We start from the raw sequence: 19,234 nt of genomic DNA, 5'->3' as shown, positions 1-19,234 counted from the left end.
TATCACTAATATACACTCTTGGCAAAAGGAGTAAAAAAAAACCCCAAACCCCCACCCAAGCAATTGTTAAATTGTTACACACCTTTATGAAACTGTGTGTTGCAGGTGCAAAAGAACTTTTCACTTGCATTTAACGTATATATTTAGAGTTGGGAACTAGTGTGTGGTATTAAAAATGTGGCAGCATTTCTTGTAGTAAATGCTTTCTGTCATTTAAGCCAAAGGAAGGATTTGCATTGCCCCATTTCTGCAAACGAGTGTTCATCAAATGCTCCTGTAGTCACTAATCATACCCAATAAAACACAAGGAGTGTTACTAACTGAATTCTTATAGTCAAGCAGCGGGAAAGGAGGAGGAAGTAAAATGGGTGCAGCTCAACTGGATGCAGTACTGCAATTACTTTGCTTCATGAGAAGTTATCTGAAGTATCCTACCTGAGAAAGATGGATTTGCCATGTTTGGTGACAAAACTGTACAATTGCGATAGAGGTCTGAGGGTGAAGCAGGAGTGTAAAATCATTTCTGTTTTCCTGCAGATTGCAATATCTGAATGCAGGACTGGGGAGGGGGAAATGTTAGCTATGCCAGCAGGGATGGTTGTAGAAAATCTAGGCATCGTTTGTGTGTGGTGAAGTCAGATTGTAAGATTGGGGTTTTTTTCAAACTAAGAATTAATCCAAGATAAAAACTGATCATTATTTTACTGAGCTAGACCTAGCTTGGACTGGTGTCTCTCTCCTATTAATCTTATAGACGCACATCGGCACTGACATGAGGGGAAGCAAAGGTAAGCAAGGAGATAGGATTTTTTTTAAATATAGCAATCTATGGCTTAAGTGTCATCAAAAGCCTTAGCCCAACCTTAGGGCTTGTTGGACTGGATCAAACCCTTTGCAGTCAGTTGATGCAAACATGCTCTGCTACAAACTCACTTTGCTGGTTCAGATTTGTTCTAAATGTGCTGCTGGACTAATGTTTTGCTATGGGCTTCATGCCGGACAAGGAATTGCCAGTTTGCCCCCAGCTGCATAAAACTGGCAGACGCTTTATATCATGTTCTGGCTAATTCATCAAAAAAGTGTTCATACGCATGCTGTTCAGCAGTTACAGGTGGCATGTCAAAGAATGGAGGAGCACTGTAATATTCTGTGAGCAGCTATGCTGATGACAACAGGACTGATTTCAGAGCAAAGTGTCAGTTGGTGCTCGTGAACTGGTCACTGGTCCCCAGTCTGCAGAACAATAAAACCATGTTCTTGGAGGCTTTTTGGTTGCCAGGACCTGCTGGGCTTCATCCTCAATAGCTCCATATTCACCGCTTTTGCTGCAGCCCCAGATTTTCGCAGGGGGAGCAGGGAGTGAGAGTCAATGCTCAGTCTGTGGCCAGCTAGGGACCAAAGAAACCTTACTGGTAACTGGGAATGGCATTGAAGCTACCCTATGTTGGGCCAGCTGCTGCTACTGTACCAGCTGGAAGTTCGAAAGGAGCATCCCAATGTGCTTTTTTCCTATAAGGAGGAGGATGGAAGAGAAAGGCATCATCCAGCATCTAAAGGTTTCAATCTGTTTTCTGCTTTTCCTTTATAGTTACTCCCCAGCTGCTTTGCACTTCCCTCTTAGATGCAACAGGGCCCCGAAATTCAACTGCTGAGATGGAAACACGTTTAATAATATATTACGAAAAAGACATGGTGAAAAATTCCAATGTAGATGGAAGATTTTAGTGCCAGATTGTGCCCTGGGATTCCAATGCACATCTTCCATTAAAGCCATTAAAAATGTTTGCGTTTCAAGGAAGAATTTGGACTTTTGACACAATTCCCTCTTTTTCTTTGGGAGCCAAACATTTTCTGTGGTAACAGAAAATATTATAACAAGGATAGATATAATGCATTTAGGCATTAAAATGAATAACAGTCCTTGATCTGTTTGCTGAAGATTACAGGCGTGAGATGTGAAAACTGTTAGTGGCTTGAAGAAAGATACTTGCTGTAATTGACACTGCAGCTTTGCTTATTTTACAAAATATGAAGGAGAGGACTAGAGAGGTGACCAGATCCTTGCATCATATGGAGAGGTTCCTATGCATCTCATGATCATAACTTTGGCCAGTGGTTTGCTGTATTTCATTGCCTTTTGAATCAAGAGATTCTAAAATCTCAGGGTAACGTACTTGCCACACACGAGCTGCTGCCTCCCATTCCAGAGGGGTCAAAACCTCGCTGGTGTGTAATTGCTATATGTATAAGGGAAATGTTAAGCCTGTTTCCTGTACTCCCAAGGTGCTGTATGAATGAAAATGGCATTGTATGAATGGAACACTTCTTTTTTTTCCCCAAACGCCCAACCCTTCAATTTCCGTATTGTTTCAAATTGGAGCAATATAAGTATGTATAGAGAGGAACTTTGTCCTCTGGAAAGGAAATAACTCTCATCCTTCTCTCCCTCCTCAAATACTTGGGGCAGTCTAACTATGTTTCCATTCCTTTCCTTCAGGAATGAAAGGGAGTGCCTGCCTGCCTCCATCTTGTGCATCTTCCCTGGTGAACAGGGAGAACCTGAGCTCAGCTCAGGAGTTTTTGAGCTCTCTGTTGCCTCCTGTGCTTCTGGGACTTGCACTGTATCAGCTGGAAGCGTAGATCACGGTAGCGATGGCACTGCAGCTTTTCAGGAACGTGCCTAGCAGCCCTTGAGTCCCTAGGTCAAGCTAAACTCCCTAGCTGGGCTACGCAGCATCATGTAAGTTGGCGTGAAATCTTTAGAAATTTGTGTGGCAAATTCCACCAGAAACCTACCTTGCTTTAAAGGGTGTTTGTCAAAATTGAGTCGTCTCCACAAAAATGCTGTTTCATCAAAATTGACTTTTTTTAAACATTTTTTTTTTGTCCATCAGAGAATTCCAAGCCAGTTTGAACAAACTTATTTTTACCCTTCCTATTCCTTTATATATAAGGCATAGAAAACACCCTGTGTTTATTTCCTTGGGACACCATGTGTATCTTCAGATTTGGTCTCCTCCTTTAGGAAAGACTAATCTGTTATGTTTTTGGCTGTTGAGTGGACCATAACAGCAAAGCCAAGGGGCTTTGCCTGTAAATACTAGCCACAACTAGCTAGGGTGTGGTTTCCAGTGATTTAAATACTTATACAATGCCAGCAGAGGGGGAAACAGGAGTGGGGAGGGGGCGGAGGAATATGATGGTGATGTAAAGGAGAGAGAGAACTTGTTTGTTTTAATCTCTGTGGAACTGCTAACTGTACAGAGTTGTCTCCTCAGAGAAATACTTGGAGGTAATTGCATAGTGGTGAGAAGGGAGGGGGAGGACCCTTACTTCTTGTTATTGTTCAAAAGGTTTGAAAGGCTTGCAACTTTTCCAGCATTTATTCAGACCTCTACATAACTTTTCTGATCTGTGGAATTGGCGAGCATCCCCAACTCCAACAGGAAAAGCTCATCTCAAAACTGAGAAAAAAATGCATTCTTGAAGAGCCTGTACAGACTGCTTCCACCACATTGCTACGCTCTTCCTCAGTCCTCCAGAACTAGAGCGTACCAGGCAAGTCATGTTCCCTTGATTTTACAACCCACGTAGCTGCTGTACCAAGTCCTGTTGGGCTGTGGTGCTTACCTAGAGGTCCGTGAGGATTTTCTGGTCTTTATTTCTGATGGTTGCCCTTAGCGTTGCTGAAGTTCAGCTGGTCCAAGAATCAGTGTGGCCTGATGGACTTAAGAAGCTGGAATACACAGCAAAGATAAATGAACTTTACTTAAAATACAGCCAGATGGTTCTTTTCCTCAAAGAAGCAGACTGTGGCAGAAAGCTGGAGTGTTTCTCATCTGTAAAGAAGATCTTGCACCAGTCATACCTTAGCCTGTTCCCCTCCTCTCCTTTTGTCAGTGTGATGCATCTGCATTAGCAAGCTGTGCTTTTCATTCCGGAGTGGTGAAAGGAGACAACAATAAATTACAGTGCCCTTTAAGAAATCTCCAAATCTTATCAGATCTCGCATTTCATCCTGGGTGCTCTTTCCTGCCATTCTTCTACTATTACTCTAATTGCCACTGAAACTGTACAGTCTGCTGCTCTTCTTGGGCACCTAGCACTTGAAGCCAATGTTGTGAAATAGTATGGAGGCAGAAAGGGGAGATCCTCTTTCTTTTTTGTAAATTCCTATTCCTTGCGAAATCCCCAAATTCACCACTTCCCATGCTTCCGAAAAGAGTGACCCTCTGTGTACTCGGACGCATAGTTACACTGCTAAAAGTGGAAATTTGATGCTGCTTCTTGTTGGGTGGAGGGGGAAAAACTTGAGAAAGGTGGTGGTTTTACCCCAACTGTCTCATGATGCTTGAATGCTGGGAGTAGAAAGCAATATAACAAATATCTGAAAATGCAGTCACTTACCACTTTTTATATAAATTCCAGATTACGGGCCAAACTCACTGTTGACATAAGCAGATGCAAATCTAATGAAGTCACTGCAGTTACTTCTACTTATGCCAGAGGTGAATTTGTCCCTATTTTTGGAACGTGCTAGTTTTGTGCTACAGCACTGGCACACTCTATCATGTCAAAATCCTTTTCAGCAATGGCTGCGTGCCACTGGCTGACTGACATGATGCATCATGTCAAACATCTGCCTGAAAATGAGCCCGTTCTTTTTGACATGATGTATCATGCCACTGTATTGTGCCCGAAGGCATCTGATAGGAATAGTGGCAGGATCTGATAATAAGGAATGTATGCTAACTGAGTATCGGAGTGTTTTGGCATCCTGTGGAAAACAGTGATATCTATGGTAGCACATCTATAAATCTCTTGCAAGTGCCTCACGTGCTTGGGTGTAAAATGATCACTAATGTACTCCCACCTCAATGTATTGCATTAGCGTAGTAGATGATAAATAATTTTCTATTTTGGTCCAGCTCTGCTTTAAGGACTGATAGTGGATTTTCTCCTAAAAACAATCAACTGGTATTGAAAGAACTTGCTCCTATTTGTGATTTTACAGACTTGTTTTGTTACTGTTATTAAGCGTAGGAGGGTGCTGTTTGGGGGTTGGTTGTTGGGGGGGGGGGGTTGTTGGTGGTTTTTTTTGTTTTTTTTTTTTTATAAGCTAGCATCAGGCCTTATTGCCATCGCATCTGAAAGCGTTTTACCTCAGACAGAATGGTGCTAAACAACATCTAACCTAAAACAGGAAACATGTTTCACAATCCTCTGCGGCAAGCAGCACAGCTTCCCTGAGAGGATCTGCGAGGGTGGATAGCAGCCAGTCGTCCAAAAGCGAGGAGGCTGGGTGCCAGGAGACGGGGCGGCCAGAGGAATGCCTCAAGGCAGCCTGGCTGTACGCTCGCAGTAAAAACCTCCAGGTCGGGATCAGGCATGTGTCCAGGAACAGCCAGGCTCAGAAGATGGTACTTGTTATTGCCCATCGATGGCCTCCAGCTCCTGCAAAGGAACGGACCTTGCTGTCGGGATAGTGTCCTGCCTTAGGCTTGGTGTTGCAGGAGGAAACGAGGGGAAAGACAGTTCTGAAATTAATAGGGCCCAGATCGACCAGAAATTTTTAGATAGCAATCAGCACTTGGATTTTCTCTTTCCCTGAAGAAATGGCTCAGAAGCCCATACGTTTGACATAGCAAAGCGTATGCTGTATGTGTATTGTACCCTTGCGGAAACTTCTGAATGGCAGCAAAGGTTAATGCTTAAGATTGAATCCATTTAGGTAGATACACAAAATGCAACAGGAACAAATTGCCAGAGTGCTATTGAAAAAGTATATAGCTACCTTAAAATCTGCATGCCCAAAACTTTAAAAAAAAAAAATAAATAAAAAATTAGATGTGCCTGCAGGAAATTGGATCTTTTTTTCAAAGTATTGCAGTCGAGTGTTTTGTAGAAATGCTTTCTATAAACAGGGAATCCTACTGGGGTCAGACAGAGCTATTTTCACCTTATGTATTCATCTAACTGTTCTGGCCAAGGAGATTGTGTATGTGTATACACACGGAGAGTGAGTGTATAAATTTAGAATTTTTGATTGCAGGCTTCAATTTTTGGCCGCTATTAAATGTAGGTAAACTTCAAATTTTGTGAAAAAGAGACTTGAAATAATTCACTCTAGGCCAAATGAGAAGAAAACAAGAGCAAACAAGTGTAGTCATTCCCAGGCTCATAAACTGGGATAATGCGAACAAGCCATATGCCTAGTCTTTTTCCATGTGAGGAATGGCATCGAAAGCCTTCGAGTGCGGGACTGCAGTAGGGCAGCTTGCTGGCAAAAATGTGCATACAGAGGAATATATTTGACTAGGACTGGAGCCATTACAACCATTCCTGGTTTTCCACATATTTTTCAAATAGAGTGGTACGCTTAATTTTTATTTTTTTTTTGTCTTTCAACGTTGTGGGCCAAATGTGGGGAGGGAGGAGAGACTTCCTACGCGAGTGGAAAACGTATCCGACCTGCCACCTCCTGTGGGGCAAGGGGGTTCCTCCCTCCACCCGGATGAATGTCCAGGGTGGATCCCTGGGGAGGGGAAGCCCGGCCGCTGCAGGTGACACCCGACTGGGGAGAGCGCTGGCTGCTCAAGCCCGGCCCGGCCTCCCCCGGAGCGGAGCCCGGCACCGAGGCGCTCCCCTCCCGGCCCCAACCGACGGGGACTCGCACCAAAAGCGGCTCGCCGAGCACCCCCGGGGGCCAAGCCTGCCTCGAGGCGGAGGGCAGCCGCGGGACACCCCCCCGCCGCCCCCTCGCCCGCGGCGCGGCCCGTCCGCGGGACGGGCCGGGGGCAGGGGCAGGTGCTGCGCGCCCGCGGAGCCGCTGCGAGGGGGCGGGCGGGCGGGCGGGGCGGGTCCCCGCCCCCGCGGCCCCGCCGCCGCCGCCGCCGCCGGGGCGCCCCGCGCTGCCGCCGCCGCGCTATAAGTGCGGGCGCGGGGCGCGGCGGCCGCCGAAGATGCGCTGGCAGCCGGGGCTGCGCGGCGCTCCGCCGCGGCCGCCCTGCGCGGAGGAGAAGGAGGAAGAAGAAGAGGGAGGAGGCGGCGGTGGCGGCGCGGGACGGCCGCGGCCATGAGCTGCTCGGACGTGGCCATGCAGCAGCCCGCCCCGGCGGCGTGCGGGGCACCCCGCTATCTGACCGGCGCCGCGGCCGCGCCTGCGGCGGGCTGCCCGCAGGTGAGTCCGCGGAGGGGGGCGGAAGGCTTGCGCGGGGTACCGCGCGCGTCGTGGCGGTGGGGCGGACCGGGAGGTGGGGGGGCTTTTTGGGGAGGCGCTCCCCCCCCCACCCCCCCCCACCCCCAGCGGGCTGCATAGCGCATCGCTGGCTGGCCGGGGCGGAGACCTCCGATAGCCAGCGATGCGCTGTGCAGCCCCCGGCCTGATTTGGAGATGCGGGAAGCCGGTGAGGGTGCCCCAGAGCAGCGCAGCTCGGTAAGACCTCTTCTAAAAAGAAAAACATGTTTTCCCCAAAATTCTTGTATTTGGGCGGCGGGTGTTGGCTCGCTCGGCTGGCGTGGGGAAGGGGGAGAAAGTTATTCCTCGCCGCCTTCCCCCTCCTCCCCTCCGCCGTCGCTCCTCACTTGACGAGTCTCCCCGCTCGGCCGCTTTGCCGGCGCGGAGCCGCGCCTTTGCCGTCCGCCGGCGCGGTGCGGTGCGGTCCGCTGGCGCGCACACGGGCGGAACCTCCTCCCGCCGGCGGGAGCGGACCTGCGCCTCTCCCTGCGGACGGGGCGCGTCGCGCCGCGCCGCTCAGCGCGGCTCTTCTGGAAGATCGGCTCCGGCAGTTTCCAGCTGAATTTGGTGATCAGATGTATTATTATTTTTTTTTCTTTTTTTTTCAAAAGTGAATCAGGAAATTCTTATCAGGCTGACAGCATTTTTAGACTATGCAGTGCGTGGGTGAAGTGGGACTAATATTGACTTGGCCCTAATGTAGTCATCTGAGAATACATTTTTTGGTTGTTGCTGCATTCCATAAGGTTTTATCATTATTATCCATGAAGATTGTTTTCTCCGTACATGGGAAGTGACCCCTAATATCAACTTGCCTGGGAGACATGAATATGGGCTGAAACATTAAAATTCCTATCGTGTGTTATTGGGTTTTTTTCTTTATCGTTGGGAGAGAGAGACCGCTTGCAGAAATGATACCCCAGCGAACTTTTCCAGGTTGCTCACGTTGTTCGCTGTAAACGCAAGCTCTGGAAAACTTGTGAGTCTTGTCTGTTGCAGCGTGCCTTCGTTATTATTTCTTCTCTAATCTAGGTCGCGGCTTGCAGAACTCTCCATCTCTTCAGTAATTTTAGTTACGAACTTAGTATTTGAATATCTGGAGTTCCAGTTTTTAGCCTGCATGATTTGGAGGGAAAATAAATAAATAATCTCTAATAACTTGACCCTTTGACTAAGAGACCTAGAAGTAGAAAACGGCAATTGAAACTTTAGTGAACTTTTTGGCATTTAACTCTGTAGGTGATCGGCTCTATTTCTCTTCCAGATCTGGAGCATAGAACACATAGTACGTGAAAATTTATTAAATGATCGTTAGCAGCTGTGTCACGCTCAAGTGCAATTGCTTTTTATTTTTAAACAGAATAATGAAGTTTCTTCATCAGCTGAAAGCAGTACTATATACGAAATGTCCCAGAGGCACCCCAATGAATGCTAAAGTTTCTTGAAATTTAATTTTAAATAAACTGAGTTCTTGTGGGTTACGCTACTTAAGAAAAGCAGAGGTAGATATGCAAGGCAAGAAACATAGATAGCTCTGTTGAGCCAATACAGCTCATGAGTTGTGGCCAGCACTATGTATCCCATTTCCACCAAAAAACGTTCTAAACCTTGCTATCCTACATGTTATTGACAATTTGTTTTAGTTAATCTTGCTTGTGCCAGTTCTCCTGAAATATTTGGAGCTGGAGGGACTTCACAAACTAGTCAAATGTCAGACTGAAAAACCAAGCTGTTGTTGCTGAATTAAGAATGTTGCACCCTCTAATTCTAACAGCTGTGAGCTTTAGAGCAGTTTATGTATTTTATCTGAATCCAATGTTTTTTAAATAAAAAAAAGAAAGTAAACATAGAAGGAACTCCTCATGCATCTGTAGTCATAGTGGAAAGATTTATTGTTTGGGTAATGTATGACATTTTGCAAGTCTCTGTTTCTTCAGAGTTGTCCTGTCAGGGACATTTAATCAACTGGTAAAGAGCATAAGAAAGAAGGGTGAAGAATCTGCTGCCAGGATTTTATTTCTTCTTACACATGTGTTCAACATGTAAAACACTCCTGCACTCGTCGTGAGGATGATGACCATTTTAAAGAATGTTCTTCTTTGCTAGAAATGAAAATGTGGTTTGTAAATAACAGTGAGGGAAGATGAATTAGTGGGATATCTTAAAAATAAAGTTCTTCATTGGAGCTGATAAAGTGGAGTTAACCCTTAAAATATCCAAGGACTCCATTGAAGCAGTTTTCAGTGTTGTTGTACTACTATGGTGTCTCTTGGTACCCAGTAAAATGGTTTGTTTTCTGAGAGAGAAAGCTCCTCTGTTCTGTGCTCCTGTTGGCTTTTCTTTCCTTCTCAGTGCAAGGAGATGTAGGTGTGTTATTCTAAATAAAGCTTGTGCATCTTCATAGGTATTTGTAATAAACGTCACAGATATGTAATTGGTTATACTAGCTCTCGATACCAGTTTTGTATCCTTCAAAGAGAAAAGCAAGCTCCTTAGCTGTGGAACTGCTGTTGCAGATGTATAGGCTCCAGTTCTGGGCTGCGGTGTCTCCCTGGAGGGGTAACTTCATCAGGTTTCTATAGGTTGCGTGCTGCATACATGGGTCAGGAGAAACGTCTCTGGCAAGTGGCTGACATTGTGTCACTGCTCTGCAGTGAAAGAGGTTTGAATAGACTTTTTTTTTTTTTTTTAAAGAACAGATCTTGGATTGCTTTTAAATGATGGACTAGCATGCACCTGGGTTGCACAGAAGTGACTTTTTTTTTTTTCAGGGGATGGTCCATCATGCCTTTTTAAAGTTACCCCACTCTAAAGTTATTCCCACATTTCTGTATCTGTAGTTTTCACTCCCTTAAAATCAGCACAGAACTGATTTTTGTCTTGCACAGAAATGCAGAATTTCTGGAAGCTTAGCTTTCACCAATCCTTAGCCAAGAAAAGACTTGCTGGCAAATTAATTTAGATGGGATTTTTTTAAAAAGCGTTTAATGGACTGAAGCCTGAATTTCTATTGAATGTTAACGGGAGTGGAGGCTTAGCACCTTAGATCTTTGAGATTGCTGAAGTCCAGGGTGTTTGCTGGAGGGAATTAAGTGGAGTATGGATATATACACGCTCATATGATGCCAGAAGGAACTGATGAAAATGGGGTGTGGCCCTAATTTTACAGATAAATCGGGGTTTCCATATTCCTTTGCCAAAAGAGAGAGCGAGTGTGTGCTGGTGTTACGAAACGAACGTGTTCCTGTGCGTGCTAAGGAGCCGTGCCTGCGTGAGGGTAAAGCCTGGCAGAATGGCAAAATTAAAACGCTCTTCATCGTGTGCTTTCCTGAGGGGCTATGCAGCCGTAGTAGTAATTTTTGGCTTTCCTATGGGTTGGGTAAGGAATGGGTGTAACAGAGCTGCTTATTTGAAGAGACTCTGGAAACACATAATCAGTGAAGAATCCTGTTGTGTTCTTGGGGGACACGAAACACCCTGATGGCTTGCCATACCCTGTCAATCTACGTATAGCAAGCTGCAGAGCTGAGGCTAAGGTAGGATTCACCCTGGCTCACTAACAGCTGAGCTTAAGACCTTTGAAATGGGAAGTTACAGTAAATGGTAGTTTTGGAATTTCTCCATGGTATGTAGATGTAGACAGCTAAGCCAATACCATCCTTGCTAAATCAAGTCTTGCATAAAAAGTTGTGATATGCTCGAGTCAGACTTTCTGCTGGCAGTGCTGTAGACAGACTTTTTCCAGATAAGGGCTTGTCTTCATTAGCAAATTAGGTCACTAACTCAACTCTTCCTTCCAAACTAAAAACTTTGCAGACAAAGACAAGTTGCGTTTACCATTGTGTCAGCTGGCTGTAGCTAAACCCTAATTCACGTACTGTAACTTAGTTTTTCAGTAAAGTTCTTTGTGTCATGTGCTTACAACTTTGAGGACAAGCTTATTATACTGCTTATACTGCGTGGCAGTCCTCAGTATCTAAGACAGCAGGTAACAGCAGAAGATAGCTTCACATTTCAGTTTTTGTAGTTCAGATGCTTTCTCAAAGCTTGGTCTGAAGCCTGGTGTTTGGCCTACTACTGACTTCACTGGAAGCTGAATCAGACCCATATAACTCACCTTTAAAGGCTACTTTCAGAATTACAGGAGGTAAAACCTGGATTAAGTCTTGCCCGGGGGGGGAGCTTTTGTTGGTTTGTTTTGTTTAATCCCATGAGACGCTGCTGATTTAAAAAATTTGGCTTGCTTTACTTTGTCATTCTGAACGGGACCAAATTCTATTTGATCTTCCTCTGTCTACGTAAAAACAGAGCTTTAGACTTTAATGGCACGCCTCTGTTTAGATGTACAGCAAAAGATGTATAAATTCATTCTTTATCCACCGCTTCCCTCCATCAGCAGAGCATAGCAGGAGCTCCAGGACTCTACTGCTACAAATCCAGTGGCTCACCTGAAAGCAAGCGTGTGGCTTTGCTCTTGGCTTGCTCATTTGCAAGCATAGAAGTTAGCATCTCATGCTTTCAGGGCGTGCTGTAAATACCGCTTTCAGGCCCAGCATTCGGTGCCCTGATTGCTTGGAATTGTCGTCTTCCTTGAATACTTTCTGTGTTATCACTAGGAGCCTGCTTGGCAGACAGCTCCACAAATGGAGGACTGTCCGTGATTTGCCTTGAGTTTGTTGCTGAAATTCCTTCTCAGAAGCTTATGTCAAATGACAGCCTTTTTCTCAGGATAGGGCCATATAGAGTTTCCTCAGTGTAGTTATTCTTTATTTTTCGTTCCTGTTCTTTCTCTCATAATGGAAAATCTGTAACAGGTGGCCACAGGCACACCAGACTTTCATGCTTGGGAGCATAAAGGACCATATGCTGTATGATGGCATGTATGGAGATAATAAGTTGTAGGAATAGGCAACCAGCTTCTATGAAAAATAAGAGCTGGCCTGAAGTTTCGATTCAAACTTGGTTAAACTAAAACTTTGTCTGTTCTCAACTGTGCTTGGTTGTTTTTCTGTTTTCCTGCCTACTAGCTGGTTTCAGCTGGAAGTGAATTTTTTTCAATTTGTGAGGAGGAATGTTCTGACATTTTTACCAGCCACCCTGGGTGAGATCCGCGACCCTTGAAGTCAGTTGGACTTTTGCCATTGGCTTTAATGTGGCCAGAATTTCACTGCATGAGAACTGTTTTGCTTGATTCTGGATAGGGTATGTCAGAAAATAACAGGAATCTTCAAGATGGGGGTTTTGTGTGAGATTTTGCACCACATGCTTTCTTGGTCTAAAAGTGGTCGCTTTTCTTCCAGAAGACAGGATGATGCTTATCCAGCATGAACCTTCTCTTTAATATTCCCACGTTAGTGGTGATTTGCTATTGACCTTTAGTTTCCTTTTGTTAGGCAATTTGCAGTTAAAGACTTTAAATTCTCTTTGGAAGAGCCTGTTTGTGAATATACAAGATAATAAAAATAATGTTGGTTTAAGCTGAATTCAGCCCATGCTGTACAGCACTATTTACCCAGAGGTTGTACCACTCATCCTTCAGCCCCAAACCGAAGTCTATTATCTAAGCTGGCATCAGGTGCTATAGACACTGGATTTCCCTATTTCCCAGTAAGCTAAGCTGACTTTTAATTCTGTATTCTGGGTCTTGGCCAAGATGTGATTTTGTGTGTTTGTTTTGTTTTGTTTTGTTTTTCAGAGGCTGCTTAATGTCAGTCTCTAGTTTGTAAGGAAGAGAGAGGTGGGTTTTATGAATATGTTAAAGCATTGCTGATCTGAACATAGGCAAGAAATAACATTGTGTTGGTCAGAAAATACTCTTCATAAAGATCTTACAGATACTGTTGGCTGCTTAAATGTATGCCAGGACTGTTTGTGTGAAAAAAGTAGAAGCGAAACTGGGTTAGCCCAGATTAGTTATTGGAAACCTAACCTGTTTTTTTATGTTTTGTTCCCCCCCCCCACCCCGATGGTGGGACAAGTTCATTTAGCAGTTGATGATCTTGCACACTTTTCCACTCACACAAGTGCAGTCAGAAATGCTGTGAGAAGATTACTATTAAGGTCAGAACAAGTAATATGGAATTTGTGTGCAGACAGGGTATTTTAAGGGAGTTAGGGGGAAAAACCCCTGTTATTAAAGGATGCATACAATGGAAAGGATGTATATACGTTGCATACAAGGAAAACTTGTCAAGTCACTTTGTCTCACTGTAGTCTTTTATTTAAAGAGTTCTGTAATTACAGGCTGATAATTTCTTCCTGAAATATATATTAATTAGATCTGGATCTGATCACAGGCTTGATGCCAGTTTGAAAAATCTTTTCATTTAGAACTCTCATCCTTTGCAAAAAAATCACCACAAAACACAGCTTTTCACTGTAAATAACTTCAGTCTGTACACAAGGCCTTGTACTTGTCCATCAGTACTACCATCTTTTTTTACATTTATAAAAAAAAAAAAAAAGTCAGATTTGGTGTTTTCAAAAGCAGCAATTGCTCAGAATGTCTTGTAATGACTGCCCGTGGACTGGAGGGGAGGGAAGAGAGTTGAAATGGAAAATTAATTAGATTCTTAGGCTGTGGAAGGGGGAACATTCCTGCACAGAGAAGCGACTCTGGAGATAAGTTTTAATTTCCTGAGCTCCCGTCTCTATATAGGAACATTGAAAGACTTCCTTCCTGATAACCAAGTCAAGCCAGGGGCTATATTAAATGATGTGTTTCTGTATATAATTGCGTGCTTGTATATGTATTTGCATACTTGCAGTATAAATACAAATAGTGTACCTATAATGATAGCAGTCAACTTTTAAACTGTGTTGCATGTATTCAAGGTCTGGCATATACACTGCGCCTAAGATGTTGTAATAGATCAATATCTATTTAGACTTCTATAAAGGATCTGTTTCATACTTTGTCTCTACTTAGAAAACAAAAGCCAACCAAAAATAAAAATGAAAAAACTTGTTCTGCAGTTTTAAGAGGATGTGGGTTATGGTGCACCTTTAAGAATGATCAGCTCACTGAGGTAGATGTGTTACAGATTTCTAAAGCATATGTCTCCCGTATATGCAATATTGTTATAACCATTTCTGTCTTACTAAGGTCTCATCGTTCTGTGATTACTTAGGCAAAACCATGAAGCTCACTATGAGTGATATATTAGTAAGCATTTCAGGAACAAATATTAGGAGACTTTTTGTTTATTTGTCTACAGTAGGCACAAAGCATTTACAAAAAAAAGTATGGGTCACCCCAAACTCTGCAAGTATATTTGGAAAAATATTTTTCAGAGCCTTAGATTGTGTTTCATTTTAGCAATTTTAGTTTCTAGTAAAACTGTTTTAATTTGCTGTTCCCATCTTTGGTTCTTTTTTTTTTTTTTTTAAATGAATCCCAGTTTTTCTTTCTATATTATAGGATCTTGGGATAAAACTGTAAGTCTAAATAAGTAATAACGTGCTAAGCAGAGCCATGGTATAACTTGCTTTGTGAAGCACAGATTTACTTGAATTACAGACCATTGTCTGGATATGCCAAACTGTAAAATAAAATTACTTACATCCCTCATTGCAGTTTATACAACAGCATCAGAATTAAAGGTATTACTGAGCTGTTTTATGTTTATCAGTTAACCTACTGTAATGTCAGATACATCACTAAGTTGCTATGAGCTTTTAGTATTACAGGTTTTAATTCCACTTGTCAATAGCTCATTCTTATAGTTATTTTTTTAAAATAACCATTCATAATTAAGATTTAGCCCCAGAGTATCTATTTTGTATTACAATGAGAGACTTTGTATCGGCTTAGACAATTTTAGAAAGCACCAAATGTAAGTATATTGATGGTACACAAGATTGGAAAATGACTTTCAATTATTTCTAAATTGGACAAGTGTATTTACTGTATAAATGGAACTTTATAGACCATGTAGTTGTTTAACTTTTTCTATAGAACAACTTTGGAAAAAGGGAAAAAAGCTGTGAACTTAAAGAGATTCTGATGGTGCTAAAGTGTTGCCAAGCAAACCGTAAAAGATAAGTCAAACTGTAATTCTATAGAAAAGCTATGAAATACTTCTACATATGTGCTGTAGTTGTTTTGGGGTTCCTGAAGCTGCTTGTGTGTAAAGTCAGCTGTGGAAATAGCTAGCTAGCTAAAAGCTATGATTCCTGCAGCTTGACTGTTGTGGGGAGATTTTTTTCTGTGAAAACAGTGGTAAAGTGGAACATCTGAAAAATATGTTCCATGCAAAATGGATCTTCACACACATTTATTTTGACATTTAGGTTTGATTTGAGAGAGAGAGAGAAGATTCTGAAATAGCCATTCACAGATGGCTTGTGCTGGTTTTATTTTTTTATATGCTTCTCTCTGTTTTTGCTTTGGGGTGGATTTTGTTGCATGTGTTTGCAGACTTGTCAATCCCCCTCTTCCCCCAGATCACATGTTTTATTTTTTATGACTTGATTTTTTGTCCTTTTTTCCAGAAGCTGTTGTTTAAAAAATAAGAAGAAAAAAAAAAAGGGAAAAACCAACCCCACCCCAACAACAAAACACCCCAAACCAGCCAAACAAAAAAAACCCCCTCAATCCCTCCACCCTCCAATCACCACCCGAAAGTATAGCTTCCTATGACAAAAGGTTTTGTGGCAGTGAGTGAGAATTAGTGTATTTTTTTTGACTTTGATAATACAGTGGAAAATTTTTCAGGAAGCACCACATTCTCCCATCTTTACACCTTCAGCCATGAGTAGCTGTGGGAAGTCCAGAGGGCCATGTACTCTCAAGTGGGGGAGTGTGGCTGGCAAAACCTGGTGCGTGTTCAGCTCCATGGGTGAAATGCAGATGTTGTGTATCTGGCCACCCTTCCACAGGGCTGGACTTGACCTCTGTAGCCTTTACTGATGGGAATATCCTTTCCAGGTGGAAGTCGGGAATAAATTGTCAGAGCCTGTCTGTTTTCTTTTTAAGGTATTGAGTGAAAGCCATTGTCAATAAATTGTGGTTGTGAAACGTGCCTGAGAAGCAGGTCTATCTGTGTGTGAGGAATAAAAACTCTAAGTGGCGCTGGTAATCTCTTTGCGAAATGTCGGTGCGAAATATCCCAATATTCCAACTGTAATTATGAAATGAATATTCAATGTATTCAGTTATTTTTCTTTAAGGAAACCAGATGTTGAGCTTGCACTGAATGCCATCAGTGATACATCTCATTTGTTTTGTTTTTAATCCCAGAAGAAGTTAGCTGTATACAACAAGATGCAGGAGTCTCTGGAAGTGACCCTTCCCAGCAAGCAAGAGGAGGATGAGAAAGACCAGCCTGCTGAGATGGAGTACCTTAACTCTCGCTGCGTCCTTTTCACTTACTTCCAGGGAGACATTGGTTCAGTAGTGGATGAACACTTTTCAAGAGCTTTGAGCCAAGCCAGTAGCTTCAATCCAGAAACTGCCCTTACCAAGAGCAAAGCAGGGCTAAGTCCTCTGTGGAGAGGTAAGAGGAGCAGTAACGTGCTCTCTGCGGTATGGCTTACTCGGTCTGTGTTGCGGTAACGCATATTGCATTGCAGCTGAAATTTTGCTCTGTGGAGGTGAAAAAATTCCCCTCAAATCTGAAAGAACTGAGGAGCTTCTTGGGGTTGAGTGATCTGAAGTGTAAAAGGGGGAAAGAGGTGCCAAGGACACAGAAGAAGCAGTCGTCTCCCTCTCTGCCATAGCCTGCAGCTCTGCCGAGGCCTGAAAGAAACGGGGCAGAGCTCACGTGGCTTCACAAATATCTGCTGCGAGGTTGGGGGCTTGTTTTTAAGCCCCGAGTGTGAAACTTGGCCTGTGAGGCAAGAGCAAAGCTGTTTGGGATGCTAGCCTTGGACATGAGGAGACCCGTGCAGCCTTCTCAGGTAACTTTGCCAGGCAATTAACTGGACATGAGAAGACCCATGCAGCCTTCTTTGGTGACTTTGCCAGGCAATTAAGATTTGTTTATGGCTGCTTTCCAGGTAGGGTGGAGCCAGCACAGGGTGGAACAGGCTCGAATGCAAGCCCTGGCCCACGTGGCTGCAGCTATGTGGTGTGGTGTGGTGCATTGCAGCCTGCCCATGGGCAGAGCTCACGGAAGAGACACGGCCGTCGTCACTGGCTTCCCATATGTAAGATGGGTTTGTTATGCCGCTTCCAAGCAGGGAGTAGAAACATGGTGGGTGGGTACTGCGAGGCATTTGCATACTGCCATAACATGTATGTCTTGTTATGCATATAAGCATGGTCAATGTAACAAAGAGCAGATCTTGCCAGATATACTAGGTAGACCTTACAGATAAGATTTCAAAATTGGTGACTAGAGAAAGCATGCCAGTGAGACGCTATCTCCATTTTGTTGGATGTGGCGGTCCGGGTAGTTTTTCAGATCCACAGCCGCGTTATTTCTGATCACATCCTTATGTGGGCTGGCAAAGGGACACAAACTAAGTGTTGTGAGCAAAGGCCTTGCATCGAGTTGAGTGAGAGTTACCGTGAGGATCCTTGTAGGAGTGGTGGCGTTCATAATCAGCGATGTTGAGGTAAGAGTGTATTGATGAAAGTCACAGATAATAAAGAGAGACGGGATTTTTGGAAACCACTGTGAAGAGAAAAATAGCACAGAAGGACTTGCTTTCCAGAAGGATGATGACAAATCTGAGGAAGTTTAAGCAAAGGTCAGCACAAGTGGCTAGGGAGCTAGAGGAATTTATGGCTTGAGCCGGGACCATTAATGTTAATGGGAAATTTTCCGTTGAGTCGACTGAGAGCAGGATTGAATCTGTGTTTACTAAAAAGGAGACTGGAGCATTTATAAATGGCCTAGACAGGCTATAAATGTTTTAGAGATGGGATCAAGGCAGTCCCCAGATACCCCATGCCTACAGCGAGCCTTCTTCTCTGAGCTTGGAGACGTACCATGGGTGGGGTTGTGTGTCTTCTCTTTGGCCTCAGACATGCCCTGCTGTTTTACTCTGCCTCCCGCCATGGTTGCACAGCCCTCCCCAGAGAGCCCTGCAGGGGACAGGGTGGCCTGGCATAAGGGTTCTTCAGCCATGCTGCCTCCTGACCCCGCGTGCCCTGTGCTGTCGGCAGGGAACGGAGGGCTGCGTGTCCTGAAAGTCTTCTGGGAATAAAGTAAGGGGATCTGCCCTCTGCCGTCCCTGCACCTGCTGAAGCCGTATGAAAATCCCTAGGGAGGCTGCTGGGCAGGGGTGCTTGGTTCTGTGCTGTGGACACTGAGAAAGCTGAGGGTATTTGCTTCTCCATAGAAGACAAGCCGACAAGATTTTTATGCGGCCCAAATGAGTTTCCGAAAGATGCCTGCTTGAAAAAAAGTGGGGAAGGAACGATACTAACACCTTGGTCTTCTGGTTCATGTACAGTTGTCAAAAGTGCTGTTACAGCAAATGGATGTGAATTTGTATCCCATTACCTAAAGAAGTTAAAATATCATTAGCTTGAAGATCTTTTATAAATAACCTTCATGGGTAGTTGGAATTTTTGTCACTAAATTACTCAAAGATAAATTTAAAAAAAAAAAAAAAAAAAGCTTTTGCATTTTAGAAGGTGCAGATTTAAATGGGAAGTGTGGGCATGAACTGCCTACTCAGCTCACTGCGTTATTTCTCCTTTACCTGAAAGGAGGGATTAGTAGTGTTTTTTTGGTGTTGTTTTTTGTTTGTTTGTTTGTTTGTTTTTAACCTTATGGGGCTTTTTTAGTGTCCTGATAGAAGAGGAAACTGTTAATTTCATCATTAAGGTGATATTGTGGAGGTTTTTTTGTTTCAAGGAGTGGTTTTGCTTATGTATAGAAAATAGAATCTGTTGTCCTGAAAAGAGCAAGTTTTCATCTTTTGTATGTTGAAAATACTGATCAGTTTAGGCTAAAATTAACTTCAAATGGACTTTTTTAAAAAGATAGTTCCTACAACTGGCTTCAGTAACATGGACTTTGAATATTCAATTGTAGGTGTAGC

The 19,234-nt window shown here is 43.6% G+C and overlaps 1 protein-coding gene across 5 annotated transcripts in view; it reads left to right on the top strand.

The window, feature by feature from the left end:
• The first annotated feature begins 6,884 nt into the window (after positions 1-6,884).
• VGLL3 (vestigial like family member 3) overlaps positions 6,885-19,234 on the top strand; it is a 202,274-nt gene continuing 189,924 nt past the window's right edge. For 3 of the 5 annotated variants that reach the window (XM_075033948.1, XM_075033951.1, XM_075033950.1), the window contains exons 1-2: positions 6,885-7,180; positions 16,479-16,734. In XM_075033948.1, the coding sequence (XP_074890049.1) occupies positions 7,076-7,180; positions 16,479-16,734 (361 nt within the window). In that variant the 5' untranslated portion in view covers positions 6,885-7,075. Of the gene's footprint in view, positions 7,181-7,371; positions 7,436-16,478; positions 16,735-19,234 lie in introns of those variants that run through there. The other 2 variants (XM_075033949.1, XM_075033952.1) reach the window with 2 other exon arrangements.

Source organism: Buteo buteo, chromosome 8, assembly GCF_964188355.1.
Source record: "Buteo buteo chromosome 8, bButBut1.hap1.1, whole genome shotgun sequence".
Lineage (NCBI taxonomy): Eukaryota > Metazoa > Chordata > Aves > Accipitriformes > Accipitridae > Buteo > Buteo buteo.
This window is presented reverse-complemented; position numbering and strand designations above follow the sequence as displayed.